The sequence below is a fragment of the Anabas testudineus genome, chromosome 15 (assembly GCF_900324465.2).
Source record: "Anabas testudineus chromosome 15, fAnaTes1.2, whole genome shotgun sequence".
In the NCBI taxonomy this organism is placed as follows: domain Eukaryota; kingdom Metazoa; phylum Chordata; class Actinopteri; order Anabantiformes; family Anabantidae; genus Anabas; species Anabas testudineus.
Window position 1 is genome coordinate 8,255,159 of NC_046624.1, and position 20,028 is coordinate 8,275,186.

Below are 20,028 nucleotides of genomic sequence, written 5' to 3' on the forward strand. Positions count from 1 at the left end.
CATTTACTCTTAATGTTTTATGAGTCTGTGCGGTTTATCGGCAAAAGCAAACTGTAACAATATAGCGTCATTTTCTTGTTCCTGGCAGATATTCTCTCTAAAGCAAAACACACTAAAGTTAACTGGACTAGACCACCAACGGCACGCACCAGTTCGCCCACTGTGGCACGCTACGAAATGTTTCCACAGCAGCACATAATTAAAAACAGCATGCCGGTATGTGTATTATATTTTAAACAGGCTTGGATGGAAAACACAAGGGGCTGGATGAGAGCAGTGCAACAGTGAAAAAGGTAATTAAGTTGACCAGAACAAGGCAAGCCGTCTGTTAATATTTTATGCAGCCACACACAAAGCACTGTGTAAGCCATCAACAACAGGGCACCAACAACAATTATGGAATAATTAGCTGAGAAGCACCCTGGAAGATTTTTCTGTACCAGGGATATGCGTAGTAATTGTGTAAGTAATTTCAGACTTGGCCTGGTCCAAATTGTCTTTGCTCTGTGATTGACCCTGGTAAACACCAGCAGGCACACTTGGCATACAGGGTATGTACAGCAGTACGTGCAAAGGCCACCGTGTACATACATGCTCACTCAAACTTTTTCAGGAAATCCAATTGCTTACATGTTTTATAAGTGAATTATAGTGTCGTACATAATACTGCAGTTGCTGTGTGTTTATTTCTCCAGATTTTAAGAATGGGTAAAACCATTTTCGAACATGATTACAGTAACTAACATGCCGGCTCCTGGCAGATTAATGGAGTAACATAGGGAGATCTTAAATCACAGATGGGGCTAACTCTGACAATGCTCCCCCCAAAGATGTCTTCCAGCTTGTGTTGTCATTGGAACTGATTTGATCATGTGTTTCACCATTTTTTATTGCCCACCCTGAATATGCTAATGCAGCGTCTACATTGTCAGTCAAAACAAAACAAAATCAAACAAATTAAACAAAACAAAAATGTAATTATTATTTAATAAAAATTCAAACTAATAACAGCTTTTTACCTCTGTCTCTCCCTCATAGTATTGGCACAAAAATAATAATATTTATAAAAAAAAATTTTCCCCGAGCTCAGGCACAGCAAAGCTGCTTCAACAATAACTATGAAACAATTAGGAAAAAATAAAAAAACAAATGCCAGGTGTGTTAAAATCGGCAGAATGGTTTACAGGAACATGTCCAATAAGAGTGCAAGAGATATGGTGAGGCCATACAAACTAATTTCAAACTAAATTCATCCCTTGAACTATAAAAACAAATATAATCTCAATGCACCTAGCCTTGTACCCAGGAAAGAAGGAAACATGCCTGACAGTGTAACATTGATGATGAAATCCAATTTACCCCATGTTAGCCATGGCAATATTGCTCTCTACGAGGTAAGCCCATAACTTATTGATGTACAGCTTTGAGAATGACAAGATGTACTCACTGTGATTTGTTACACTAATAAAGGTGAAGACACATTATTGTCCTGCTCTCTCAAATACACATGCACACACATCTTCCTCTCCTCCTTTGCTTCCTTGCTCTCTCTCTCTCTCTCTCACACACACACAAACACATGCGCACACTCGTTCCTCTTCATGGACCACTTGGCTTTGTAGTGGCAAAGAGCTTGAACAAATTGAGAAATGATTGGAATTGAAAGATGAGTAATGGTGATTCTAGTGCTGTCCCCTTCTCAATATGGAGATGATGAGATTTGATTCTTTGAGGTCAGGTACATCATCTGAGCCGAGCGGCTGCCCCGTCTATGACTAAAAGAGATAGGAGACCATTCACTCTCACATATATGCTTTTGCTGCAATCAGTCACAGCTGACATAAAATCAATGTTAAATTTACCGGTGCCATTACCATAGTATTCCCACTATTCATCACCACTTAAACAATTACAGCTCAAATTCGGTATCTTAACCATACAAGAGAGGGGATATACGTTAAAGTATTAGAGTATCACCTAGTCTGGTTGCTGTCTCCTCCCTGTTCATGTTTGTGTGACTGAATCAACACTGAGGGACTAAATGAGGTCAATGAAGCTCCCCCATCCATTCCTTTCACTGCTGTCTCCTCATCATGGACAGCCATTAACTCACCATTACAGTGCCATTAGCCTAGCTTTGCCACACACTGCACTGCGAACTGCCAAACGTACTGACTAGCAAATGGCATTTCTGTTTCACTGACATTCAGTGAAACTAGGGGAAAGCAGAAAAGGAGCAGAATGGCATCTGGTTGTGAATTTCAATGTGGCAGTGCTGGCTAGAGCAGGGAGGTTTGTTAATATACATCGCCTACACAAATGCAGTTATGATTACTAGTATTCCTTCACTGATTAATTGATTGCATATAAAAGAATAAAGGGAAAAATCTTTACAATATGAATTAAACTAGAAACAAAGTATTATAAATATATACTCGGACAACTTCCCGTTCATAGGATTACACTGATGTCTTTAGACCTTTTTGATAAAGGTTTTAACATATCGTACCCGTGAGCTGAGGAAGTAAGAGTGACTTGTGTCAGCATGGAAAGTCAAATCACTTGTGAGATGGATGTGCTTACTCCTACCCTCTGTTCATCAGAGGATGACAGCTGAATGATGAATAATGTCACGGGGAACAAATCCGTGTTTGGACACTGTTTTTTTTAAAGACCAAAATACTTCAGCCTGGCTTTTTTCCGTCAGACACAGAGCATGATTGGGTTTTTGATCGTTTCAACAGAAATGTAATATCACAAAACATTTCAAATAACACGTTCTCTTTAGTTTTGACTCTGCTTAAAATGCACATCACCATGGCACTAAAAACACCACCATCCCAGTCCTATACTGGAATTGTTACCATAGCAACAGCTGATCTAGTAATGGAGAAAAAAAAAGTGGTTTTCCAAACTGTAAGGTGACAACTGTTCAAACACAACAACAACGCCCCAACAAATAAAAGTTATTTCAAAATGTTCAGCTAGAAATGGAATCAAACACTTAACCTGCGCCCACACACAAGTTAGCATCGGCACAGCTTTTTAAACTGCATTACTTTTTTTATTTATAGTAGATATGAATGTATTGTATTGTAAGAACATTTTTTATCTGTTGAATGTTCAAGGAACTAATAAGTGATTGGCGTGCCTTGGCCTAGACAAAACACACAGGAAAGCTGTATACCATTGAATCCTTGGGGTATTGCATGCAGACATGTTCTATGTGTGCAATGCGAGGTAAGGAGGTAATTACTAGGTGTGAGACCTTAAGAAAAGTAATGGATGAGAATAAGAGCTCTTCCCTGGACAGGTGTTTTAATAAGAGTACTGGGGATAGCGTGACACTGGTACTCTCATGAGACCTGTAGCACCTCTCCCAGGTAACACGCTCACCTGTAGCATCAAATCAGCCTGTACAGTTTTCACTTAATGAAGCACGCAATTTTGCATAATAGGAACTCCAATTCTATGGCAACCTACAAAAACACACACAAAAGATGCCATTTTCTTGAAAGAGATACTCAGAAAGTGGGCAGGTAGTCTCTCTCCTTAAGCTATTTTACATGACTAATAGGGTAGAGAGAAGGCGATGAAACTGCAATTAAAGGTGTCTCCTATCAGAAGAGGAACCCTCTTTCTCGTCGTCAGCTAAAGGAGGACCGAGGGGAGCGATGCTCCACCAGAGAAGTCATTATTTCTCCACCATCCTCTCTGCTCTATGGAATACATTACCTTCAGTGTTGCTGTCTTAGCCGGAGTGCCTTCGTTGCTTGTTTTTTAAAGGGAACCATGCAATTAGAAGAAGGGAAAGAAGAAAGTGCTTGGAATAGTCCCCAACCCCCACAAAGAGATTGAGTGCCAACACAAAACAAGTTCAGTGGGCCCCTCGGGGGCCCTGCCTGAGACTGAGGAGAGCCTCTGATAGTCACTGTCACCGCAGCTCATTGACAACAAAAAGGACGAAAACAACTGCAAGCCTCCATTTCAGTAGTAAATGGCTTTCTAAAAATGTACAGATGGATTTCCAATAACAGACATTGGCTCTGTGCAGAAGAACGACTGATACTTCCTTTGCAGGGGATAAACTAAACTACCTTAACAGTAAAGTCTACCTACCTTTTAGTAGTTCATGCTGAAGTATTACACACAGAAAAAAATATTAGGGTGTTTAACAAAGAATGTACTGTACACCCACATCTTGTATACTTAGCTTCCATAGTTTTGTTGGATTGCTCTGCCGCATAGATGAACTAAGGTCCATTACATCCATAATATTCTATTTTGCATAATTTATTTGTGACTATTTGCCTAGTTTTGACTTTCAGTTCAAGTCAGACCATCCTAGCATGTACATATAAGTCTTACTGTATACCCCTGAGGGATAGTTATTCAAGTGGCGGCCTGGTGGCTCAACGGGTAGAGCATTGGCCTAGGATACAGATTGTTCCTGGTTTAACCCTATCTCCCTCACCAGGTGTGTCCTTGAGCTCCACGCTAGCTCCTCGGGCAGTGTTTGTGGCTGCCCACTGCTCCCCCCAGGGGAAAAGGTTAAATGCAAAGGACAAATTCATTGTGACATATGACCAATAAAGGCTGATTCTTCTTAAGTAGCCTCATTTATATCACCTTTGAAAAAGTGAAAAGAATTGCTGAGAATCATCTTAATTGGAGAAACAGTTGAAACATTACGAGTCTAGTCCCCCTTAATGTGCACTACAGTAATGAGCCTGAGGAAAGTGATTGTCATACATTTGACGGTTTGCTGACTTCACAGTCATTGTCTTTATCTGCGATAGATAGGAGAGGCGGGGGAAGGATCACAATTCCTTTGAGATGCATTTAAATCATAGTCTCCACATATTACTCAGAAAAGTCCCTCTTTAGAGTGCGAGCTGAGATGGTGTCCTTCAAGCCCCGCTGGGTTTCTTGTCATCATGAAATGGGAGCAGGAGATTAGGGGGTTGAGGGATGTAGAGGATGGAGAAGGAGGGGGGTAAATACTGAAATCTGGTCTAATCCCATCTCATACAGCTGAAGATACACTCCTCCATTTCTTCTAGGAGCGGAGGTAACTTAAAGGAATGAGGGGAACACCATTGGGAACCAGTCTCATAATACAAATAGACACGTCTGAACAAACCAACAACTCTAGAAATTGTCTTATACATATTTAGTAAAGGAAATCAACACCCTGACACACTTATTTAATGCATTTCAAAGAAAAGACAATTTGGCCATAGTGGGTGAAACAAACTAACTCCCAATACAATGCTAAAGAATTCATGCCGCAGTGGGATTAAATTGCCAAATTATGATCTGTGTCACCAAGGGTACAGTCAGATAAGGTTTTCAGAGGTGGCTACCTCAGTGCTGATATTCTTGCATAAGAAACAAAAAGAAGACAAAAAGTGCAGCACATATCTAGAGGGTTTGTATCATAAGAATTTTAATTTAATACTATATTGTGATTTAATTAGCGATTAAAATTTTCTTTTAATTTTAAGAAAATTCCCCTTATGACAATTAAATGTAACAAATGTACTTTGTCAGACTGTGACAAGTCTTTTGAACTTGACTTTCAAAATAAAAGCAGTTTTTTAGCAGTTTAATGATTTTAGTTATACATAGTCCGGTACTTCATTTGTAACTGTTACAACTTATAATGTGCAGTTCCAAGATCTTGTAATACACTTCCATCCTGAGTTTTTTGTATATTAAGCAGCCTTACTGCTCAAGATCAAGAGCATGACCTTCAGTCTCTCCATGCTCCCAGTCATGTCTCTTCAAAACTAATTTTCTTGCACACTTCTTCCATTTTCTAACGAAATGCAACATTTCACAAAGCCCCCAGATTAATCTGCAAAAAAGAAAAAAAAAAAAAAAGCATAAGAATAAGCATTCTGAGGGACTGCCGATGTGAGAGGAGAGGGGATTCTCACAACCCGCTGCCCCTGCTGTAAGAACTTGCCTTATCAACATTTTCTCCATGTAAAATGTCAATGGAATTTTACACAATTCATCAACAAAGCTACGCATCCGTTTGCTGTAAGCTCCATGATCTCTCCGCCTTGTTATACCATGCGAGACTCCCCTCACTCACCTCTCCTGTGTGTGTGCATCTGAACTAATATTCCCGACTCTCACATGGTGAACCCAAAACCTAGCTGAGACTGTCTCCCACAAAGATATGACCTGTCTCTTTGCTCAGCAAACTCCTCTTTATGCAATGGCTCTAGTGCAAGAAAGAAATGATGTAATGTATAGCCCACATACGTAAGCATTCACAGGCTACGGCTGCAGTGCACCGCCTGCAGACTAAAAAACCTTTCTAGAAATTCACCTTTACCTATTGTCACAAGGGTGTGAAGAGAAACTAAGTACATGACATTTAAATTAATTGCAAAAGGGTATGATATGTTCAGAAATAAGATAACAACCCTGCATGATGTACTAGCAAGTGAGCAAATTAGTATGTATATTAATTCAGTACTGCACTGGGAAGAACTACCTAGCAAAGCCCTGTTGTGCTATTTAATTTAAAAAGGAGCCCTGTCTATGCAAATCAATGGAAAAGACATTTTTTATCACTGACATGAAAATAGCATATAAAGGAAATCTCACTGTTTCATCTTTGTTCAGGTGTTTCGTGCAGGTGGAAAGAAGCCCAGAAAGCTGCAGAACACACAAGGATTGCAGCGGAGCATTTGCACATCTGAGCGAGCACATCTGTCCTTTTACACCCTTATTCCTATTTATGTTCTTTTCTACATCTTGTTTGTATGCCTGTGTGGCATTTGGTGTTGAATGGATGGTGAGAATGAAAAAGGTTGTTTCCTTTTAAAATGCTTCTGAATTAAAACTCGGGGCTAAAAATCACTTGGCCCCGAAGGACTGGGCAGAAAAAAAAAATGTGTTGAAAAAGCACTTCCACGCAGAGCGAGAACAGAAGTGCCTCATAAGAACAACATCACGGCTGCTCTGTGTCCTTAGGACATGCCTGCTTATGTCACTGTGTGCTACTGTATGTGTGAATCTTGGTGTGTGGGCAGCTGGGGGTTGAGGCAAACTTCAAGACCAATTTTGTGTGTGTGTGTGTGTGTGTGTGTATCTCTGCAATGTTCCTGTGTGCTCCTGGCCAGCGTCTGTTGTCAGTAAGTGGGTGCTAGTGATAGGAAGGTCATGTGGTAGCCAGGAGAATTATGTCCAGGTCAGAAATGCACTGTATGGAACCAAACCTTATTACCGCACCATTTGCCTCAGTTCCTGCCTCACACACAGTGGCCGCAGCACATAAACAAAAGGAGGTGAGCAGGCATGGGCTTCTTCTTCCCACACACCACATTAACATAAGGTTGGACATGTTATTAGGCTCCTATGACTTTCTCCACTATTTGTAATTACAAAATTCACAGCAATTATCTAAATCCAAAGTAAATCTCTTAAAACGTAAACCACAAACAGCCGGGTTGTTGGCTTAATCCCCGGCCCCTCCTGAACACATGTTGAAGTGGAAAGGACACTAAACCCCTGAGCAGTAGCACCTTGAACAATTTGCTCACGGGATGAATAAAGTATTTCAAAATGTAATTATTAAATATGCATCTGTGGAGGTGATTTGATCAACTTTTACTGACAATTTCCCAATCCTATCACATCAGTAGAAAGCTGAGGAAATATTTTTGGGGGCTAATGTACTGCACACACACTTTAATCTGCTACATTTATAAATAAAATATGTTAATTGTACTTACGATGTGGAGCTTCAAGAAGTCTCCAAGACCAGAGGAGCTATCAACCCTCACCAAGACAGCATCCTTCAGGTGTGTGCTAAAACCAATGGCCAGCCGGTCTGCCCTCGTGCTAGGACGGTCATTCGGCGGCCAAGTGTATGTGATCAGTCCACCATCTCGCCCAAATATGTAAGTAGTTCCCGCTGGAGAAAAACAAAGGAGAAAGAGAAGAAGAAATAGAAGATGTTAATGGTGCATTTCCCCTCACAACCATGTATCAGGTGTGAAACACTGACCGTCAACACAAATGTTATTAACACAGCAAAGCCGGCGCTGATGTCATGTGTACAGACCCCCGTCAAGCTGGAGTGTTTTATTGTGCTGAGTAATGACTTTGCAAAGCTCTGAGCAACATATCACTCTTGAACAGCTCTCAGCCCCACTGAAGGTTTAAGCACACTTGTGTCAACGGGAGTAGAGAAAAATTCAGCAGAAATGAGGGAGGCAGGTACCAGTGCTGCCTTCCTCATAATGCTGCACAATTACTCAGTTTTACTGCTACTGCCTACTTCACCTCCAGAGGCAAAAGACACAAGCGCATGCCAGCGAATTTCCAGTTATGTCCCTGGTGCCCAGGTAACCAGCAGGCCACATGGCTACCCCCCCCGTATCTTTCTTGCTTCATTAGCAGCCTCAAAGGCAGACGCAACCACCGGCATTATTGACTGGCTGGTCCAATTATGCCCTTCTTGTGACCTCCAAACCAACTATTTCCTGTCTTGCTACATTACGTTGTGTCGTTAGCAGCCATATGAAAGGACTGAACGTGACCTGGTAGCTGGAAGAGTGGTACTAATTACCAAGCTATTCAGTGAGAAAGAACCCTGCAGCATCAGGTCAGTGACCCAGTCAAACTGATGGTTAGAAATAAGTCCTCCTTGACTAATGAAGGAAGTAGCCTCCTAAAACTGGGAGTATGTTCACTTATGAAGCCACAATCTCAGCTTTTGATATTTGTCAAGCATCTAACACTCCTCTATTTCCAAGCTGTCAGACTAGTCTCAATCAAATAAGCGACTGTTTTTTTTCTCAATTAGAAACCTTAATTAAGATATTGTTCATATTCATTTTTGCCAGAACATAAAAAAAGTGTGAAAGAGAGTGAGAGAGCGTGTGTGTGTGTATGTGTATGTGTGTGTGTGTGTGTGCGTGTGTGTGTGCAATTGTGATTGGATGAGTATGTGATTGGGAAATAAATGCCTGTGAGAAAGCCTGGAAATGAATGCAGCTGTCAGATTAGCATAAAAACAGCTATCTTCATGAAAAATTAGACAAGGAGCTCTGCTAGTGTGTTATGGATTTACATGGTTGTGTGTGTGAGTGAGAAGGAGAAACAGAGAGCGTGTGCAAGACACACAGGGAGAGCGAGAGAGAGAGAGAGAGAGTGTGTTAATATTCATACAAGCAGGGAGTTAAACAGCCTTAGCCTGAACAATAGATTATAAATCATTTTGACTGTAATTCCAATATTTTCTTGTAAACCAGTTCACGAGGATACAAAACTATCGATACATTTTGCATTTATTTATATATTTCTGCTTTCTTCCCTCCGGCTTTTCTTCACAGTACAGTGATTAAAGTGCATCATTTTACTCTCAAGTTCCTTTTCCAATTTCATTCACTCATTTGAGTCAATACACACTGTCAACCATTAGCTAAAAAGAATTGCATCATTAATTAACAATAATGTGATTAACAAACGGTGTCGAGACGTACAGATCTATGGGATTTATTGTTTTCATAAAGCATAACTCGCATTTGTAAAACATAATGAAATAACACTGTAAGCATTCTAGTTCCCCTAATGTATAAAGCGTTATGAAGCTTGATGACTTCTACAAAGGAAAAGACATTATGTGTAATAGATTTGCAAGGCAGGCATCATTTCTTTTTCATGAGGTCTGCCGGCTACCGCTGAAAACCCTTCTTGTTCCACTAATGCATATCTGATGTTGGCCCCTTCACAGTGCAATCTCCAATTCATGTTGCTCGTGCTGGACTGTTGTCACTGTCTCTGAGTTTTGCCTCAAGACACCAAACACTTGTTCCATGCTCCAGCTTATTATAATTAAGCTCTTTTAAACCATGTCAGTGTTGGAACTCACTGGGCCCTTAAGCATCTATTTCCCCCCCTCTTTCTATTCATACGATTTGACACCTACTTTATCCCACTGACAGCTTATTTACTGTTGGTGACCTCCAAAAAAAAACTACTACAACATGAAGACTGCTCATCTCAGTGGACTGGTGAGCAGATCTGGGTAGTGACACCCTTAAGCTAAATGGATAAACAAGCAAAACTCTTGTATCGAGGCACCAAAGGTCAACAGCTACTATGTGAAATGCAGAGTATATAAATGGTTCTAATACAGATCCCGACTGTGCAGATATAGGTTTGCTGATATGTGTTAAGGCAGTTTTAAAATCCATGCTCGATGTTTGTAAGAGTGGGAAAAAAACCTCCTCGAGGGACTGTTGAGGATTAAGATGCATGGAGAAACATGGCTAATGCACACCTACACAGTTGTGCAGTGGCATGAAATCAGCAGACACGTGCCTGTGTAACTCCAGTTGTGGGAGTAATTAAGCACTGGCTCCATATTTGTTATCTGTGCGCTCTCCTGGGACACAGGGCCCCGATATGGATCTGTTGTAGTCATTAGATACAGTAGTGTCCTGGAAATACTTGCCTGTTTGTTGTCTCTTTAATTTGACAAGAGTTTCAGTTTATTCCCTGTTCACCCACTGTCTAATAAAAACTGAATGAAAGGACACGATCAACAGCAGGTACAATGAGGGGGGTTACAAGAGATACAATGCACTTGAAGGCGTAGCACGATTTCCTTGCTTTATACTTTATATTCCCACATGAATTTTGCATTTGTGCATTTGCCCAGAGAGGTCACAGTGCAGAAACCAAGTTGTAGTGTGTTTGGAGGAGGTATTTCACTCAAGGCTATTACAGATGATCGGACCTCCAAGATGAACTCCTCAACCACAAGTCTCCCCTGTTAAAGGATAATGAATTAATCTGTCCTCATGTTGGACTACATTGAGAGCTGGCTGCTCTCTGCTGTGTCAGTTAACATCAAAGAAGATAAACATTGGCAGATCAAACACTCTGCTTTCATTAAAAATGTAGCACCATCCCAGGAGTTCGCCTGCATTTGGCCAAAGAGGTGTGTGGGATAGTAGACTGTAGGATAGCAAACATGGCCCGTGTGTTAGTTATGAGTCCTCTCAATGGCTTAATCGGTTTCTGTTGCAGTAAATTGGCCTATCAGCACTGTATGTTAAGCAATCTGTGCATTGTCATTTTAACAAGCAGATAGGTAAAGGAAAGGAAAATGTATCAGTGGTGGCATCTTTAAGACTTCCAGTGTGTTTCATTATGCTGCTCAGCTAAGGTCAGGCCCGCAGACTGTCTTTCCTCTGACCTCCAACACGGCCATCATAACGAGCCTCATATTACCACCTCTGCCGAGAAACTGGGGAGGAATCCAATCATAATTACATAGTTGTGATGGAAATATGAAAAGGAGAGATGACATTATGGATCTGCTTTCTATCAGCACCTAGCACTTGCATTTCTCTCTATTTGCTGCCAAGGATTCCCGTAAAGACCGGTGTGCAAAAATAGATTATAGCTTAGTTTAGCTTTTTAATCATTTCCATGAATCTCTTGAATGGAATTTTTTTTTTCTCCTCTGTGTCCACTGATCTTACACATAAAAACACACAAACTGTTATCTAGTTTTGCATATAACCTTTGTTGTGTATCTTAGCAGTGTTAATGAGCTTAATGAGGACGACTGCTACAAGATCTGTGAAGCACTTTAACTTGTTTCTGACAATGACAGAAACACGTAGGTGAACATTTACATGAAGTGCTACACGTTGTACATCCTCAAATCATTTAGAAAGGCCAAAACTTTAATAATGATGACATAAATCTTTGATCTGTGCGGAGGGCTACAATTAGAAGAAGCTTAATGATGTCTATTGGATTAGCATTTCAGTTTCCAGAGAAATCACTACCACAATTTATGAGGACACTACTATCCAAGCAAACACTATTGGTATCTGGTAAAGGAGCTATCTCCGATCAATGCTCCTGAAGATTTTGTGCCATGAGGGAAAATTGAGAGTCAACATGATCAATTTTTTCTTTCCCCTGGATCTACCTTTCTCCCACTGTATTTTACCTTTTGGGACAATTAAACGGTCTAGTAATTGAGGAGATGAGGTGGTAAATAGAATGCGGGGTTATGAGCAAAACTGTTCAAACTCTTAGCTAATTAAATCTTTTCAGCTGCATGTTCTGACTTGGCAGCGATTACAGAGCTGTGAATTGCAGAGACGGTCGAGCAGGGGCAACATTCACACAGCCTCACTGTATAATTATATGGTACATCACACCCCGTGATCCAAAATAATGATGCCAAAATACAGATGTATATAATCCGGGTATTCCTGTTTGGTCCAAAATATTGTACATGATGTAAATTCTTTCTTACTTAGTCATTTTTAATGAATATGGATCCATTACAAATTCCTATGTTAATATTTGAATTGTATGCATGAATAGTGTCTGCTTCCTCTTTCTCTACCGCAACCATTTATTTTATACAATTTAAATCTGATTTGTTCACGGTTCCTGCTGCTGCAAATGTATAGGACATTTTTCTGTACACCAGAGGATGTTTCCCAGCAGGACTGTGATGTCCTGTCAGTGTATGGTGGGGTTTTGTGTTGGTGAAGGTGACATTTCTGTCAGGCTTTTTCTTGTCTGTGCCTATTTGGCGTTCTGGTGACATGCTGTGAACTTGCTCCAAAGTAGGAGGAGAGAAGCCTTTGTATTAAGCATCACCTGGGATTTTTACTTGTCCTATTCACCTACCATGAGCACGTCAAAGGTGGTATAGAGTACAGTATCTGGTGGGCTAAAGTGTGTTCGGTGCAATTAAATTTTGTGTGCATGTATGGATCCTATTGATAAGCTTGGCCAGCATTTGTTGAGTCAATTAGGCTTTGATGTGAATTCTTCAAGAAGGAAAATCTTGCTTATTTTGCTTTTAATACATTACCAAATGACAGGGAACTATTCTTTCATTTAGCAATAAAGCTCTTGGCATCGTTATCTCTGCTCTAGCTAACTAAATTTAAAGCAATGTTAACGATAAGTGTGTTCACTGACAAAGGTTTATTTAAAAAAATCTTACAAACATTTTAACAAAATCTCTGATCAGCACATCATGACAAATAAAGACGAGGCAAAATTAGTTTCTTAGACATGAGCTTTTCTCATAAGCAAAACACTCACACAGTCAGCTGCTGTTACACGTGCAATGTAAAGGCATACCAATTATGCGCTAATCACCTGTCAGCATTTCCAGGTGCTGTCAGTCAGCTGCATGATGTGATGAAATTGCGCAGGATATAATTTTTTGTTTGTTTTTATTCTCATCTTAATTTCACACGCTTATCTGCCGCATTTGCTAAATTGGCGACAATTACAACTGAGTTTCACTGACTATATCTTGACTAAAACTAAACTAAAATAAATGGCTAAAACGTGACTGTACTAACTAACAGACTATCTTTTTCAGGTTATGACAATGACAAAACTAAACAGAAAATATCTGTGAAAAGGTGCCATATACTTGCTCGTGGCAATTCTGCTCCTTTTGCACAAGGACACAAATTTCCTCTAGAGAGCTGTATCGCTCTCTATTGAACATTAGAACTGTCTTTGAATGGTGATGAAAACCACATTTACTGATAATCTTTTCCTACTATACCTTATTGCCAGCATTGCCACAGTTGCCATGGGTTTTTTGTGCTTTGTGCACTGACTTACAAAAATAGAGCTCAGCATTTAGAAAAGCAAATGTACGATTTCTAGATTCAGGAGAAGTCAACTGTAGATGGAAGTTATGTAAATTATTTAAATAAAAATGTCACAAATTATTATTTCTAAGTGAATTAATCACAGTGTTGTTGCTTAAAGGCAGTAATGCTAGATGTAACCTAGTCTCAAGCTTGTAACTTATGCTTAATTCTAGTCATGACGGCATTTGTTTAACCTTTTTCTGCAACACAAAAATACCTTTTTTTGGACTAATTTATTGTCCTAAAAGGGTTTCACAGTGTGAAGGAGATTGTTTTGATATTCTGGAGAAAATGGAGAATGCTGGTATAGTACTTGTTCAAAAATCAACATCATTTTGTAATTAATTGGTGAATTGTTTTCCATTGTGTGGCTTTTGAATATGCCGAGTCATTAAAAATGAGTCATGATCATTTAAAGAAGACAAAATAATTAGTTAGCCTAAAATGCAGGAAACAACAGACCCTACTGTCAGGTGTCACTTTTTTAAATGACATATCCAAATACTTTGACATGTATGGTGCTTAATTCCCATTCACCTTTGTCTGCCAGTCTCTATATGTTGAAATAATTAAGCACAGTGAACAACAGCTGCTTTGAAGAAATTAGTTGAGCACAATTGTTCCTCCAGTTGTTTGGAGTCTGCAGTTCTAAGCACACCCTCCGGTTGCCAGTCTCTTGGGTAAAAATGAAGAAAATTTAGCTGGACAACAAACACTGGAAAGCGAGGTATAGTGGATACAGCTAGATCCCTGTGGCCACTCCTCAACCCCATCCAATCTCTATTTCTATATCTGTTCATTGTTCCATTGCAGTATAGTAAGGTCCTTTGAACAATTTAAACCTCTCTCTCAAGCTTTGCTTCTGGAAAAAAGTAATTCTCTAGCTTCAGTGGTGTGTGAGCAGCCCTTTCAGAGACAAAAAAAAAAAAAAAAAAAAAAAAAAAGACTATGGATTGTTGACTTGTCTTAATCCTCTCTCAGCAACAACTGCCTCTCATATAATGGGACAGGCAGTTGGAACAGAACCAGCAGACATGAAAAAGATTTCATCACAGGTTGAAGATGGAACAATACTGATGAACGTACGACTCAAATGACTACAAACCGAACTTTAATGGCACTATTTAAACTGTATGTGAAGGCCAAGAATTCCCCGGATAAGATAAAAATATAGGATTGCAGTAGCGTGTGCCCATTCTATCCATTTTACACATCATTTCGATCTTACTGTAGTACAGACTCAAGGCATTTATTGTGTGAGCCTGGAGTGGAAACTGAGCAATTTCACCAGCTAGTGTATAACCGCTGCAGTTCAGTTCAGTCATGAAACTAACCCCTAACGTAAAATACTGTATACTGCACACTCTGCCACATTCTATTTTGCTTCCTTTCCTTTTTCAAGTGATAAATCCTCCCTTCAGTCTTTATCAGAAGGTTGGAGCTGAGCTATTCTCTTTGCAGTCAGCAGAAAGCAGAGTGGACAGAGGTGCTAAATCAACCAAGAACGCAGACTGCGTGCTTACTTTGTGTTGGCTTAATAAGTCTGGGACTATTGGCATATATACAGCATAGTCGATATAAACTTTTACAGTTCATTGCCCAGAGACTTAATCTTCGCCACCAGCCAGATAGGGTATTCAGTTATATCTACTGTTTGGGACTGATGTATAATGTACACCTATGCTTATGCAGCATGCTTTATTTTAATGCTTCTAGGCTAAAATAACAGTAGCATTTCAAAGATGGCAAACGTATTTTTTAAATCATAATAATGCATGTAATGAAACATATGTATCATACATCTAATTTGTTTTGATCAATAACAGGTAGAATACAGCATACAGGGGTTAAGCACAAAATTACTTACAAAAAGGATGACATTTAAAGTCCTCTGGCATCACTCTTACTCTTTAAGCTAGACTAGGCAAATATTGTAATTACCCCATTTCCACAGTATTGTTTTAACAATATCCAGTGGCCTATGAGCCTTAAGCTCCTTCTAATGAACACAATCCCAAAGCAGCATTTCTGCAGAGGACAGCTGACAGTGTCCAACCTGCCTCCATAAGCTGCAAAGGATTAATCCTCTTCCACTTCTCCCTTTCTTCCTGCTTTGCTAATTTGATGTAATTAAATTAAGTGCAGACTAAAAGTGGGGCATTGCTGCTTGCCCCCATGATTGGTCATCATTATTAGAGGGTATAAAATGCCAGTTCCAAATCATAGAAGCAACAAAACCTAATAAACATGGCAGAGAGAGAGAGAGAAAGTATAAAGCACTCAAGTCAGGCCTCAAGGCGAGTACAAAATGTACAAAATGACCACATCGAAGAGGGAAAGAGGGTAGAAAGGAGAAACAGATAAAGACTGGCGAAAGAAAAGGGTAGTGTGTTTTTTTTTATACTGGAGGAGGAAATAGAAACATTTTAATTGGACTATAAAAGTGTGATAGCTTAATCAAAGACTGTGATATCTAGAAATATTATATACAAAGATTGTGTACGAGTCTTTCTATAGAGCACAAAGACCTCAACTAGCAATATCTTATTTACGCATTGAGCTTTTGTCAAACAATTGATTGTCCAAGGTCACAGAATCAATTGGGTTGCACATTTTGGCATCGAAGTCACTGACTAAATTTGTTACTCCACCAAAATATATTTTTGACAACAGGAATCAACACGGATTCCACTTCCTTGAGGTATTTCAGAGGTACTGTGGATTTTGTCGCTACTGAATTCAGGTTAGCAATAAACTGCTGGTGTTAGTATTAGACTCTGAACCTACCCTTTCAGGAGGCAAAAGCTGATGTTATCGTTATAGTTTCTATCTAGTTCTTCAAAAACTGTGAATAGAGAAATCTACTCCAGCATCATGCTGTTGCAGTACTTGACCGTATTTTATCGTTACACTGCTTTGAAGAGATAAGCCTACACCTCATCATGACAGGGATCCCAGCGTAGCCATACCAACCATTCTCCCTCTTCATGACAGGGGACCTTCAATTCATGGTTGAGGTAAAGTTCTGCCCCCTGGGCTGGTAACATTATGCCATGAATGCTCAGTCAACCAGTGTCACTCACACCCTTCTGCCCCCTCCTCTGCCATGCTCACTTCCCCTAAGCCCTAAGTGATACATGAGCCCCTGCCTTGTGGAGCAGAATGGCCCATCCAGGCAGAGCTGACAAGACCCAGTGTCTTAATGGAGCAATACACCAAACGGGCCCTTTGTTACCCGGACCAGCTGCATATCTGCCTCCCTAGCCAACAGCCTTGGCTCTGATAGAGGTGTCTCACAGTATCGACAGCTTCTAATTTACTCTCTCATCATCACTTGCCTCATTTGCTCCTCAGACACAATGCTCCCTTTCTCTCAGTTCAGGTCAGCCATTTTGTTTGCCAGCAATTTGTTGATTAGATTTTTCTGCATCCAGTGTTTCATTTGCGTGCCAGCGAACACACATATCAAAGTTAGACTTAAAGGAAATCAAGCATCAGTCAATCCTCGGCTATTTCATTCCTAGTTAAAAGCTCGTTTGACTGATTACGTGCCATCAGACATCAGTGCATTATTTAGTTTCAGTGTGTTTGTGTGGTAGGATGCACCAAACATCACAGACTCCAAATGGTCTCTAGAAGCTGTTGTCTTCTCCATTAGGGAGCCAACAGATGTGGAGTATGACTGCAGTTCTAATTACTGAAAAAGACAAGTGTGGGGGATAATTACACAGTGGAAGTGAGGCAGAAAACCAGTCCAGGGCCAGAGCTCTCATCTGAAACTAGAGACAACTCTGGCTACTCATCACCATATGCAGCCCAACCTGCATCAGCACAAATATTGCTCTCACAAAGAAGCTGCTTTGAGATCAGACAGAGCTACCGTGCTTTGCTGAACACACTCCTACATTAGCACTATTCATAAAAGCAAATGATATAGAAGTCTATACTACCACTGCATAATTACAAAATGCTTGTGCCTGCAGGAGGGCTTTCTTTGAGATGATTTAAGACATTCACATCTCTGCCTCAACAATTAAGAGAAAAAATCAGGTAAAGCCATCTCCCCACTGTCCCTCTTCTTATATCTGTTTTGCTCAAGGCAATGTGCTTGTGCAGTAGGCAGTCCCACAGTGGAGCATGAACAGCACTACAAAAACTAGCAGGCATACAATGCACTGTGCACTATTTATGGACGACTAAAGCAACCTAAAATCATAAATATTGGAAAAGAAAAGTGTTAATAATATTTGTTAGATGGAGATAGCTATAGATTTTCTGTTATATACCATATCAAGCCTACTCTTAAAGGCGTTATATGTCATAGGACTTAATATCTAACTTTCATTTTTCATGTTGTCTCTGCATGACACTGTTTTGTTTTCACTCTTTACCCTTTTTGTAAGCTATACCCAGTAGAAAACGAGCGTGCCTTGGCCTTAATTGCAGGATTAAATATCTGCTTTGCCTAATGCTGGGTAGCCTCACTTTGTAAGTAAGCCTGTGCTAAGTGGCGAGATATTATTTAATTAGCTGCATATCGTATGGAAGTGATACAATATCTAGAGAAAAGAAATCACTGGAAATAAACAGTACATGTGCTGTAGCTGTAGGAAGATGTTTTTTTGTTTTTTTTTGTCGTGCAGCAGAACTACTGCCTTTGTGATTTCTATACAACTCTGCCTCCCCCTTATCAACAGCCAAATGTAGGAGCACCATAAGAGAGCTATGCTGTCCTCTATCTCATACCGATGCCACAAATCTACCAACAAATAAATATATAACAGAGGGAAAAAAAGAAACATGCGTGGGTATGCATTGTATTTCTACACTATGTTGCAAAATATATGCTAATATTAGCTTGCACTTAGGTGTCAGGCAGGCGTGTTTTTATCAGCCCTTGCCAGCAGGCCTGAGGCTCCAAGAGATGGAAGGAGCAATGAGGAAGGTGAAATCCCACACAATCCTATTAGAGTGGATTAGGGGGCAGCTTTCTTTCTGTTGCCTCTCTGCTGCAGGTGAACAATTGTAAACTGCAATAAAAGAACAGTTATGACATGGTTGGTTCTTATTGAGGCCGTCTATTGTAACACAGGGCAGCTATTCATTTTTTAAACCTTTTATTATTTATTTGAGGCTATCATCAAGTCAACATACATGATATTAAAGTTGTGAGGTAACGATTTGCACCAAGAATAATTATATTGCTGTCAGTCAAACCGCCCACATAGAAGAGCTCGAGCATGGAGTTTTTTTTTTTTTTTTTTCTCCTCCCAAAACAACTGTGTGAAATTTAAGTAGAGACTCACAATCGATTGGATGATCAATGGCAATCATACATTTTCGTCTTCTGCAAGCTAGCTGCCACAGAAACCCATTCTATCGGGCCTCCCCTGTGGTTGGGGTTATCAGACTGTAAAGGCTGAAAGATTTCACCCTCCGTCTTATATTTTTTCTCTCCTTTGACCTTTCCCAGAACCAATTAGTCCCTCACTAGGGGAATTACCACTGTACTGTTGAAACTACTGAGAATCAGGACAAAACATTTTCATACCGTACAATATTTTTCTTTATGACCCATCTTAAATGATAGCCAATACACCAAATACATTTTCCCATATGTCAGCTGCATGTCAACTACCTCTGTTCACACTCTTCAGTTGTAACTGTGCCTCAAAGTCATCAAAGAGATGAAAGATGATTTGGGAGTGTGTATTTATACAGGCTTGACTGGCACACAGATAGCTGCTGCCTCATTATGATGACAGAGAATGAGGCTTCTCCATGGTGACTGAACTCTGTTCAGATGAGATAAAATGTGGGCTTTTGCATACTTGATCTCCACTTTATTTATATCTATTTATTTATTTATTTGGCTTTCTTGTGCTGTTCCTGTGAGCAATTGAGGGAGTCAATCATAATGGACTGTGGACCTTTCAGTAATATCTTTAACTGCGGTACCAGCTGCATTATTCTGTGTTTCCTATCTTCCATGGAGTTCATGCCGGCACCAACAATTTAACAACTAATGCAGAAACAATCCTATTTTATCAACCCTATATTTAAGTATTTGCTGTTTGCGTCTTCATTTCTATATCTGCCATATATTTCAATAGAAACATCTGGTCAGTGTTACAGTGGTTTCATACAGATAAAATATGTCATTGCATTCTGCAGAGTTAACAGCTGAGTATGTCTGAAATCAGCACAGCACACTGGGAAATGGTGCAGATAAATGTATAATCTCCTCAATTTCTATGAAAATGACAAGTGTTCTCAATCACACAGATTACTGTAACACTAGACACTAGATAAAGCAATTTTATTTTTAATTACCTTTAATAAA

General features: G+C 39.9%; 1 protein-coding gene across 27 annotated transcripts in view; it reads right to left on the reverse strand.

Annotated features, from left to right (window-relative positions):
• The window catches only part of LOC113159466 (neurexin-1a), a 217,797-nt gene that overhangs the window by 66,881 nt on the left and 130,888 nt on the right, over positions 1 to 20,028 (reverse strand). For all 27 annotated transcript variants that reach the window (XM_026356180.1, XM_026356188.1, XM_026356175.1 and 24 more), the window contains one exon: positions 7,755 to 7,936. In XM_026356180.1, coding sequence (XP_026211965.1) covers positions 7,755 to 7,936 — 182 coding nt within the window. The remainder of the gene's footprint in view (positions 1 to 7,754; positions 7,937 to 20,028) is intronic.